This window comes from Ascidia mentula, chromosome 2, assembly GCF_947561715.1.
Source record: "Ascidia mentula chromosome 2, kaAscMent1.1, whole genome shotgun sequence".
NCBI lineage: Eukaryota > Metazoa > Chordata > Ascidiacea > Phlebobranchia > Ascidiidae > Ascidia > Ascidia mentula.
This window is the reverse complement of record NC_138567.1, coordinates 14,195,437-14,206,988: the sequence shown is the minus strand read 5'-3', so window position 1 is coordinate 14,206,988 and position 11,552 is coordinate 14,195,437. Positions and strand designations below refer to the sequence as shown.

Here is an 11,552-nt window from a genome sequence, read left to right as displayed (position 1 = left end):
TCAAATCCGCGTGATGGACACAGAACATTATTTTTTAAAACATCTGTGTGGTGTAGCTTGAGGATTATTTATCACGCTCTCCGTATGACCAATATACCAAGAAGAAAACTTGATCGGGATTGGATATTGAAGGTTCAAATCCTGGTGTGGTCAAAAAATAAAACAAAATAATGCATATTTCACAAGGTTATTTCAATGTTTCGCGGTATTTATTGTTGTTAAATGTCATATTTTTACGACTTGCTTGGAACCGTTAAAATTAACCAAACCCCTTGGAATGCTTCGCTGAACCCAAATTAAAGAACTCTAATTGCGACTATACAGTTTCAAAATTATTTTACCTTCTTTTTTCATTTTGTTTTCAATAAAAAAAAAAAAATTGATTTTTACAGTATAACTCTCCTTGGCCGCAAATAACTTCCTTCAAATAAAAATCCAACATTTTCAGTGCAAAGTTGTTGTTAAAACAGTGCAAAGTTTCCATGCACTCCACTTGTTTGCTGATGCTAACGGCAAGACTTTGTGAAATGTTTCGTTTGCACGAGCTCTTCAAGCTCAGTGCATGGTGCAGTTTTATAAAGATTGTGGTAAATTAACTCTCTATTTCCGGATATAGATAACAACTCCGAAACATCAGAAATGTTTGATGTAGATATACCTTCAATTTTATTAATTTAGCTGCTGTTGTTGACTTTCAGGTACAAAAAAACTAGGAGCGTTAGGTCACATATGGGATTGTAGCCTTACCGGTGAAAATCCATTTCTGCTTCAAAAAAGCTGTTCATTGTGCCCTGTACACTTTTACATATTTGTTAATTAATGCAAAAATTAATGAATATTAAGGCCCGCCCATGCGTCGTAGGGATTTTTTAATAATTCGCAACAAAAACGCCATTCATGGTTGTATAATCAACTTTAACATGCAAATGTAGATTCTTTGTTCACCACCCGTTTTGTGTGGTATTTACATTTAATAATGAAGTTGACAGCGGAAGAAACTTGAGAACTTACGGGTAAATTCGGCGCCTTTCTGTTTCCACCTTGACCTCCCCTTCACATTTGTGTTAGTTCCACGTTTGTTATATAATTTTTTTTTAATTTATACGCGGGGCAAATAAATGAATTGGGCGCATTTTTTATAACTTTCATGTCGTTCTCCTTATCGCAGAACCATAGTAAAAGGACAGTGATGATTAATTTCTTTTTTCAACTCAACGCGCTTTGGTATTATTCTACAGAGGAAGTCGCGTTGGTGATTGATTGAGAACCGTTGAGTCACCTGACACTTCCTTAACCGTAAGTTACTATTCTTAGGAGATGATATTTTGTAAGGTGCAAATGGCACAACGCTGCTGTCGTTTCGCTCAAAATTGCATTGAGTATCAAAAACCACAATAATTTCGGGGATTATAACAGTTTTGTGTCAATTTTATTTTCTTACATTATTTCTACTCGGGTGCACTCACATCTTCGTTTTTTTCCCGCATGTCATTTCAATGTTGGTTTTAGTAGAGATTGGCACAAGTGTATGCAAAGACAGCTATCTGACAAAGGTTTGTGAGCGTTGGCGGATAATTGGTTTGTTTGTTGTATTGCTGAGTGAAACAACAACATCTGTATGTAGCCAACAAAATACTCATCACTTTGTTGATAAACTGCCTGTTTCTGGTGTGCGTGAATGGAGTTAGAACATGAATTTTACTGTGTTGCGGTCAATCCACGTGCCAATGACAGGAAATCGTGTTGTGACATAATTCGACGGTTTTAGCCTGTCAGCAGATCCGCGCAGGACAAATTTGTAAAAGTTACTGACGAATGCTGTCAGTTTTACAACGTTTCCCAATGAGTCAGTGCAGATTCGCAGGGGTAAGAGAGAAGTACCAATATTTCCAGTTACCACACAGGAATGAAATGTTCGTTTTAAAGATTTTGTTCCTATTGTCAGTCATCATTCCTGGATCGGAATCTTCTCCATATCTAAAAATTCCAGGTAAAAATAATAGAAACGATATTGCTTTAATTAAGTGATGAAGTCACATATCTTGATGATTCGTAACCAATAATTCCAGCGGTTTTGAATATAACCTAGTGCTTTAAATAAATTGTTAGTGATGCTGCCAGGCATATTTTATTGCTGAATATTGCCCTTCTGGTGATGCAACAGCCTTCATCAGGAGGTAAGAAATGCAAGTTTAACAAAATGGATACAGTTGAGGCACATAAACAAAGAAAAAACGCTACAAAAGAAAACAAGAACTGAAAAAACGATAAGAAAGGGGCGAACACACCTGCACTATATAATTATCAGTAACCACACGGGTTATCATGGTTTTTGGAATGCGCGATGTTTAACGGCATAATTTTCTAGCAAGTGTCGGCACACCGGTGGAAACAAAGTTTGCTGTATATGCCGCTGCAACCACAGCAAAAGACCTAAGCTCGACACGAGGGGTGTGGTCTACAGCATTCCCTGCGGTGGTTGCAGCGGCGTATACATTGGGGAAACCGGCCGTGCACTAAAAACAAGGAAGAGCACCAAAGGGACGTAAAAATCCATGAGGATAAATCAGCTCTTTCTCAACATGCAGCCGAAACAGGACATGCGGCGGACTTCACAAGACCGACCATTTTGGAACGCGTGTCCGATAGGTATAAAAGGATGTTTTTAGAGTCATTGAACATTAATACGCATGCGTCATCACTCAATGACAAAAAGCAAACTTTGTTTGCACCGGTGTACCGACACTTACTAGAAAATTATGCCGTTAAACATCGCGCACTCCAAAAACCATGATAACTTGTGTGGTTAATGATAAGTATATATTGCAGTTGTGTTCGCCCCTTTCTCATCGTTTTTTCAGTTCTTCTTTTCTTTTGTAGCGTTTTTTCTTTGTTTATGTGCCTCAGCTGTCCACTTTGTTAAACTTACATTTCTTACCGCCTGATGAAGGCTGTTGCATAGCAGCCGAAACGTTGAGAAACGTCAATAAAATAAAGTTACCAGAAAGGCAGTATTCAGCAATGGTGCTTCAAATACTTGTTATAAAGGCTTGTACCTGTTGATGTGTGCTTTACAGTGGGAAAGCCAAAATATTTTTGCAGCAAGTGCCTGATTATTTTTGCATGATTACATATAAACAAGCCTTTTAGAATTTCAATGCGACTCTGACAAAAAACTTATCGACGCCGAATATTCATTTTGTGATGGAAATGTTGATTGCTTGGATGCAAGTGATGAAATTAAAGTCGTTGACCAACTACCAGTTCCTGAAAACAACCAATTCCTATTAATTGAAGGGTAAGTTTAACCATTATTGTTGCAAGTTTTTAGCAAGGAGTTTTTAACACAACTACTGGAATGCATTTTTAGTAATTGGAATTCGGTAATTGAGAACTCAACTCGTCCATACAGCCCATTTTCAACTTACGTGAGGTAAAATACCTAAGCTACGTAACGATTGGGCAACCAAGTGTTTAAGACATTTTTCTGTATATTGATTTTCACTCACATCAAAATTAATGCCATTTGGCCTATAAGAGAAATTCAAAACGAAAATCTAATGCAAAATAAATGAGTTGAAAATAAAACCATGTTGTGTTTTTCAAATAAGATTAACGATGGTAGCCCAATCGCGGAAGTGATATAAAGGCTATTGTGACGTAGAATATTTTACAACGTTAAATGACTCATGATGGGTTGAAGGAAGTTATAACATTCGCAATATGAATACAATATTAAGATACAAAAATTACCTCATTGTGAATGTGGTTAATTATCAATAGTTATACCGGCATTAGGAAAGGTTTTGATTCGAAGGTGTAGATTATTGGGACGTTAACTCTTACAATGCAAAGAAAAAATCTCGTAGCTCTGCTGTTAAGATTTACACCCATGCCTACAGTATTTCGAATCTGAATAAGTAATCCGCATTTCATTGCGTGAACAATGTTGTGAATTCTGCATATTTAATGACTAAGTTTATTTTGACCTTTTACTCAAAAGTTCCGCATTCACAGCTGCAATCCTGTACGGATCTACCGACCCACAAACATGACGTGTGCTCTACCCTATCAACAATTTTGCAAAGGAATTCTAACGTGCAACAACAGAGACTTTTGCGACGGTGGATGTTCATCACACTTCATGTGTCCTAACTCAACTTGCTGGAAACGTTCAACTGTTTGTGACAGAAATCCTTGTAACGATTGTCCGGCCTTTCAACACTGGGATAACGGGTTCGGGTTTAAATGTGTTCGCAATGGTCGGAATTGCAATCTTCCGCAACTGTTTTTATGGGATGGTGTTGCTGATTGTGACGATAAGTCTGATTTGTGTTATTCTACAGAAAATGGAGATATCAGGTATATTTCTGGGTAGTATTTCTGTGTCCAAGTCAATTTACCAACATGTTTTATATGCACAGGGACATCCGTTTTGCCTCTAATTCGTCATTTAACAAACAGCTATGTTTTCAATGCACGACTGACCGATTGGTTATTGCAAGATCAAGTGTTTGTGACAACATTACCGACTGTACCGACAAAAGTGACGAGTATAACTGTTCGGCAAACGACATCAGTTTTCCTTCGTGGTAAAATAATGATAATTACAACGCAATGAAGCCAATTTCCTATGAAATCGTATGACGCAGGTCGCCTGATTTGTGCAACTGTTTTGACGAACACGGTGTATGTTTCAACTCCGCCAAATCAGGTAACACTACCTGCGTTCGAACCAAAGAGGAAGTCTGTTACGATTATGGCACATGCCCTGACAATCACGCTTGTCAAAAATTGTGTCCTTCTCACTTCTGGTGTTCGGATTCAATTTGTTGGAGGAGGTCTACTGTATGCGATGGCGATCCATGTAATGATTGTCCAACTTTAACAAACACAGGACATGGTTTTAAATGTGTTAGAAATGGTGTCGCTTGTAACTTACCACAGCAGCTCCTATGGGACAAAGTGTACGATTGTGATGATGGGAGTGATTTGTGTTATTCTTCGGTTAAACATGATTTTATGGACGATCCAAGGTAAGTGTTGCCGCATTTTGTGACTGTCAAAAACTACAATAGCTTCGCACAGGGACATACGCGTATTTCCTTCGGTGACTTTCAACAACTCCTTATGCTTCCAGTGCATAAATGACCAAACGATAATTTCAAGGTCACAAGTTTGTGATAACGTCATTGATTGTCCTGATCTGAGTGATGAATGCCTTTGTCAATCGACAACGTTAACAGGATGTGAAAAACAGACGTAAGTATTGTTCAAGCTAGCAATAAAGCAAGTTTAGTATGAAAATGTGACTACGTCTAAAAATGTCTTTTCACATTTGGTCAGAAAAAAAAAACATAGAATGAATTACAAACCCTATTAATGTTTAGGCAAAACGCAACCAATTCCACAGATTGCCAACATCAAACAGGTCAGATTCCACTTGATTGGACGTGCTCGTATTATTCCGATGTGCACGGGGTATGGGTAAATTTTAGAAAAATAAAACTTATAATCAATAAATTTTTATTACCTTAGTATTACAGCGGGACGATCAGCATCAACTTGCTCTGTGATAATAATCACGATTGTAGTTACCTGTTTGATCCAAACAGTCATAAATATTTTTTTTCGGATGAAAGCACTGAACTTTGCAACCGGACGTATTGCAAAACAACTAACGCATTTTATTTCCAAATTCCTGAGTCGATATTTTGTGATGGCTTTGTGGATTGTCATGACGGAAGTGACGAATACTCAGAAAATTGCACGAAACTAGAAAGAGTAAAATGTTCGGCATTGAACGGAGCTAAGGTAAGAATCCTGACCAGAATACTTGATAATAATTTATATTATTGGTTAATTTTGGGTAGAGATTTTCCAATTTTGGGTAGTGAAATCGCAATCAGATTTCTGCTAACGTTATCGCAATTTTCTTTTATTGTAATTCAGATTTCTATCGGTAAGAATGAAGTGTGCGATTTCAACATCAACTGTGATGACCAAAGTGACGAAATGAACTGCACAAAAGACGGAAGGTTTTATTGCGAAAATCAAAACCCATTGTTTGTTGAAAAGAAAAAGGTTTATTCATTTTCCATTTTACAAATAAACCAAATATAATAACACACTGCCCATCAGAAATTCAACGGTATCGGCGATTGCTCTGACTGGAGTGATGAATGTCCAACTCTAACTAAAACTACTGACGAAAATATATTTTCATCACGATACGAGCTGATCGCAAACCCATTTCTGCGAGCCCTTGTATGGATCATGGCTTTTCTGGCTCTAATTGGAAATTTGGTTAGTAGATGATTAAATTCAGGCCTGAAAATATGAGGCGGAGAAATAATGGAACATTTATAATTTGACAGGTTGTGATGATTTCAGAGACAAAGATATTGGCATGCGAAAAATCACCATCAGCTGCATTTCGAACTAATCACCTTCTTGTTCTTAACTTGTCAATATCCGACTTTCTCATGGGAATTTATCTACTCATGCTTGGTGCTGCTGGTGTCCGGTATTCCGGGAGCTATTGCGCGAATGATCTTGTATGGAGGTCAAGTTTGAACTGCAGTGCAATGGGTGTTTTAGTAATTCTTTCAAGCGAAACGTCGGTGTTTACAATGGTTCTGTTGACAGTATTTCGTTTGTATTCTGTAGCAAACGTAAGTTTTTGTCACATAGCTTCCAATTTTATTTTAACATAAAATTCTGTTCAGCCTTTCCTTGCATCGAGGAAACCTCGTTTGGCGACAGTTCTTCCTTGCATTGCTGTCTCTTGGCTGCTTTCAACTTTCATTGCATTTTTTGCACTTTCATCTGAATTTGATCATTTTTTTGAAACCAAGGCTTGGATGAAAGAAAATCCATTTTTCGACAACGCTGCTGTGGAGTTTGAAAGTGAGTTCATTTCATGTATTCAGGAAATTTCAGTAACATGTTGTAGGATTTTGTTTAATAACAATAATTTTTTAGGTTTGGTTCTCGATATTTTCTGTTTATGCATAAACATGTCCAGTCATGTGTGATAGCATTATATTAAAAAACACTCCGCTGCTTCTGTTTTTTCAAAACTAACTTTTGTTTTTTTTAGATATGAAATCCTTCATGGAGCGATTTGTTACATTAAAACACAACAACACTGATTATAATTCGGAAGCACTAAGCAGTGTCATAATGCGTCTGCGAAAGGCAAATTCTTGGAATGATTTTCCGCAAATTCTTGCGCACTACCATTACACAGATATGTTTACTATATCAGGATACATAGGGCAAGTATATGATTTACTCAAGAAAAATTAGTACAAAAATATGCTACTTTTATTTAGATACTACAGCACCAACAGCGTCTGCATCAGCAAACTTTACGTAACACCCAACGACAAAGCATGGGGATATTCCATTTCTATCATCACACTCAACTTTATAGCATTCATGTTTGTGGCGGTTTCATACATTTGGATTTACAGGAAGTCATCTGCCAGTGCAAAAAATGTAAACCAGAAAACTAAAGAAGGAAGAGCGGAACAGCAAAACAAAGGTTGTATTATTATTGCAAAACCAGCGGAGACTAATTATAATCATATTTATTATTTCTAATTAGAGATGCAGAAGAAGATTCTTCGTCTAATCGTCACTGATTTCATATGTTGGGTTCCAATATCTGTCATGGCTTTTATGAACTTCGGTGGAATTCCTTTACCTCCGGTGATCTACGCTTTGTCAGCAATCATCCTTCTTCCCATCAACAGCTCTCTCAATCCTCTGATCTACTCCAATGCTCCGAAGTTGCTGTTTAACAAAGTTCGTGGTTCAAAACCACGAACTAGTGAAGAATCCATTCAACAAACCCAACGCACTGTACTTCAGTCAGAAAGCGCTGTGTAAAACCACGTTACTTGAGGTTTACTGAAACAAGCACTCATGTGAAATCGTCACGTTAACCTATTCGAGCTATATTATTCTTGTTTATCATGTATCAGCTTCATCCACAATGTACTGAAATATCTGAACCCCACGTAATGTATGAACACACACTCGGTTTTGACCGTGTTTGATGCAGACATGATGTATTCTATACAATCGCTTCCCAATAGCACCAAACGCTAACTGGAGTTTTGTTGATATTGCCAGTACGCAGTATGTTTTGTTTCGCCAGTCAAACGGCATTATTGCGATTTTGGTTTTGAATAAAATGTTTCAATGATTCAGGCTTATTGATGCAGAAAATATCACTAGGCGTGACTATGAAATCCCCGTTAAGTACAAATAATTTCATTTTTATACAAAGCTTTCCAGAAAGTTTAGAAACATAAAGCTCTGCTTGTCGATGCTTGTTTTTATTAGATTTCTATTAGTAAAGATGAAGTATGCGTTTTTAATATTGACTGCAACGACCAAAGTGACGAAATGAACTGCACAAAACACGGAAGGTTTTATTGCGAATATCAGAATCCGTTGCAAAGCTGCAGACAGGGTGTGTACTGTGTACACGCACTGTTTCGACCTGTGAGGGCTCATCATTGCAGCTGTTAAGTGGCACTGTGCTAGCTTTTACACTAGCAGGCACACTAGTCTCCACTTTGTGGTACCTTTCGGTCAACGTCGATCTGCAGGGTACCCTATACTAGGTACCGAACAACAGAGACGACGAACCACTATGGAGCGCACTATGGCCAAACGGATCAGCTTGGTGACCGATAGTGCAAAAAAGGCAACGGGTATTCTCTCAAGTTCACCATGTGTTTACAGTGAAATCACACATAGAAATCGACATAGTGCTTGAAAATTGAAAGTTATGGCCTTCGGGACGGTATATACATTTACTTCATGTTTTTCGTGAGGGTAAGAAACTGACTAACGTATGGATGGCTTTTTGAAATTTGGTCGAATAAAATTCTTAAAGTTTAATTCGGATGAACGCAAAATTTGCGAATGGAAACTGAAAACTAAGTGCAAATTCTGTTATGCTTTTTTAGCTGAATGTTGGAATGTCAAAAGCAAAAGTGCTACGACTTTTTTACACAACACCTTGCGCGGTTAGTTACTTGCCCGCTACTAATCAGGTGTTTACTGACACATACTTTCTGTCCATAACTGGGTTCAACATTTCTCAAACACCTCTTGAAAATGAAAAGTTGTACAATCGAAAGAAGCTGTTGTAAGATTGATAAGCAACCAATGTGGAAGCCGTGCATAACTTTGGCCAGTTCGAGTTTGTAAATGTCTTTTTTTTAATGATGTACGACTCCTTACAAAACGGCAAAGTGTGTTTACAGCTTTCGCTCCTGATAATGTCTTGTTTACCGTTTAGCCCTAAGCTTGTGACTCCTTATATGAAGTTGTTTACGCAGCTTGAAGGTTTTTACCGATCAGCTCGATTATGTAAGTTACTTATATCAATGGCCTGAGTGCCCTCAATAAGTTTTTACGCTTTGGCGGACAAGATTTCCAAATCATCCATCTCGGAAGACAATCCGTCCTTCCAACAAGCCAGTAGAGCGACAATGTACAGTTCTGACAATTTAACCGAAGGTACACAGGGGCAAGACAGCTTTGTTGTGGCACCTGCCAAAGTGTCGAACGTCGGTCTAAGCTCCGTTGTGGAGCAAATTGCGGAGCTCCGTGAAGAAGTACGACAGCTATATGAGCTAATAGCCAACAACGTATCACATGTTTTGGTTGCGGCAAACCCGGTGACGGCCGCACCCATTGCACTAACCCATCTTACCGCGTCCTTCGCCATTGAGAGCGTCGAATCATGTGTATCGTGTGTAAACCGTCCCGGTTGAACTTCTTCGTTAGGCTGTTGTATGCTTTGGTCTCATCTCGGTTTACACCTGGATTGATACAGGTTCATCAGTGACAATAATTTGAAAAATCTCTGCCTGACCGCATGCCGAAACATGTATTCTTTGCAATAAACTGCGTTGACACGAGGTTATTTTATATTGTAATTTTGCAATCGTGCCTGTTGTGTAGGAATTTTGGAATCAGTTATCATACCTCCTCTTACGAAAGTTGCAGTTTCTGGTTGCACGGGGACTCGAGAGGATCTCCTACGAAGTGATGTTTTTGTCGAGGGAAATGCCAAAGTAATCGACAAGTTTCAGGTTTGCCCCGCAAGAATTGTCACCGCTTACCGACACAAAGAAAATTTTAACAGCCGATACTAAAGTTGCAAAAGTTATGCCAATGTGAAGGTGACGTAAATTATTATGGGGGCATTTCCGTTTGCAGCACCAACCAACAAGAGTTTCAGGACACAGGCATATAAAGGTGAAAAACATTTCTGTTTTTTTCGTCCGGGTCAAATCACCTTGGTCGAACTGGTCGCATCATCCATAAAATTAATGCTGGCGACGCTGCTCCAATCAGACAGCAGCCAAAGAGAATTTCCGAAACTAACAACCGAATAGTTGACGTGCTAATCGCCGATATGCAGGATCGTGGTGTAATTAAGCCACCCGATTCACCTTGGTACAATCCAATCGCACTAGTGTGCAAAAAGGATGGCAGTACGAGAGTTTGTGTTGACTATCCTGTCCTGAACGATTGCGCAACAAATTGTAGCTTTCCTCTCCCACGAGATGACGACAGTATTGATCAACTGTCAGGATGTCGCTTCTTCTCGACACTTGATTTAAATTCGGGGCAATGGCAAATACCGGTGGGCAGCAACGCAACGAAAAAGAAAAAACGCGTTTACTTGTCACAGAGGTCTATTTGAGTTTAACGTTATGTCGTTTGGGTTGTCAAATGCACCGGCGACTTTTCAACATTTAATGCGGATCGTATTAAATGGCATTGAATGGAATGGGACACTAGCATATTTGGACGACATCATTGTGTGTTCAGAAACGTAAGACCAACATTTGCAGCGACCCGACGCTGTTTTGCACCGTATAGCTGACGGTTTAATTCTTAAAGTCTTCCAAATGAAACATCCTGCAACCATAAGTAATATGTTTGGGACATGTTGTCTCAAAAAAAGGTGTTAAGTGCGATCCTAAACACGTTGCTGCTGTGTGAGACTGGTCTGTACCTCACAAATGTGAAGCAAGTGAGACAATTTCTGGTTCTGGCGGCTTACAACCGAAAGTTCATAAAAGCAATGCTTGTGTGCCTGTTGTACGACCTTACAAAGCAAAATAATCGTATCTAGTCGGCAGATTGCAATCGGGCCTTTATTTCTATTAAACAAATGCTTGTTTCCCAGCCTATTCTGCACTGCCCTGATGCGTCGAAACATTTTGTATTGCTCATTGATGCGTCCAAGCTGCCTATGGCTGTATGTTGTCGCAGGTTTCTGATGGAAAAGAGTTTTTTCCACATTCAGAAAAGAACTGCTGGTCATATTGTACGCTGTTCAAAAATTTTGTTCTTATTTAGACAAGACGTTTTCACTTTGCACGGGTTCGGTTGGAGTCAACATTTCATAATGGCTCAGCAGCAAAGCTATCGCAGGTGCGAAGGCGAGGTTTTCGGTAACCGCCTTCAACTATTGGTTCCGCAAACGAAAAGAAAAGTAATTTTAGAGCTTT

At 38.8% G+C, this 11,552-nt stretch overlaps 1 protein-coding gene across 1 annotated transcript; it reads left to right on the top strand.

Annotated features, from left to right (window-relative positions):
- Positions 1-2,555: 2,555 nt before the first annotated feature.
- Positions 2,556-8,107, top strand: LOC145890211 (uncharacterized). The gene is made up of 15 exons (XM_082981239.1): positions 2,556-2,649; positions 3,151-3,298; positions 4,018-4,362; positions 4,425-4,589; positions 4,653-5,036; positions 5,089-5,262; positions 5,391-5,487; positions 5,539-5,814; positions 5,953-6,084; positions 6,142-6,306; positions 6,378-6,674; positions 6,729-6,909; positions 7,103-7,280; positions 7,338-7,549; positions 7,613-8,107. The coding sequence occupies exons 1-15, from the start codon at positions 2,556-2,558 to the stop codon at positions 7,894-7,896; spliced, it is 3,132 nt and encodes a 1,043-aa protein (XP_082837365.1). The 3' UTR covers positions 7,897-8,107.
- Positions 8,108-11,552: the final 3,445 nt, after the last annotated feature.

What these genes read in the sequence shown, in the direction of transcription:
- LOC145890211 (XM_082981239.1), top strand. Translation starts at nt 2,556, where the DNA reads ATGAGGATAAATCAGCTCTTTCTCAACATGCAGCCGAAACAGGACATG. An exon ending in GATTTTATGGACGATCCAAG is followed by an intron (nt 5,037 to 5,088) that starts GTAAGTGTTGCC and finishes AGCTTCGCACAG; the next exon opens with GGACATACGCGTATTTCCTT. An exon ending in TGGCTCTAATTGGAAATTTG is followed by an intron (nt 6,307 to 6,377) that starts GTTAGTAGATGA and finishes ATAATTTGACAG; the next exon opens with GTTGTGATGATTTCAGAGAC.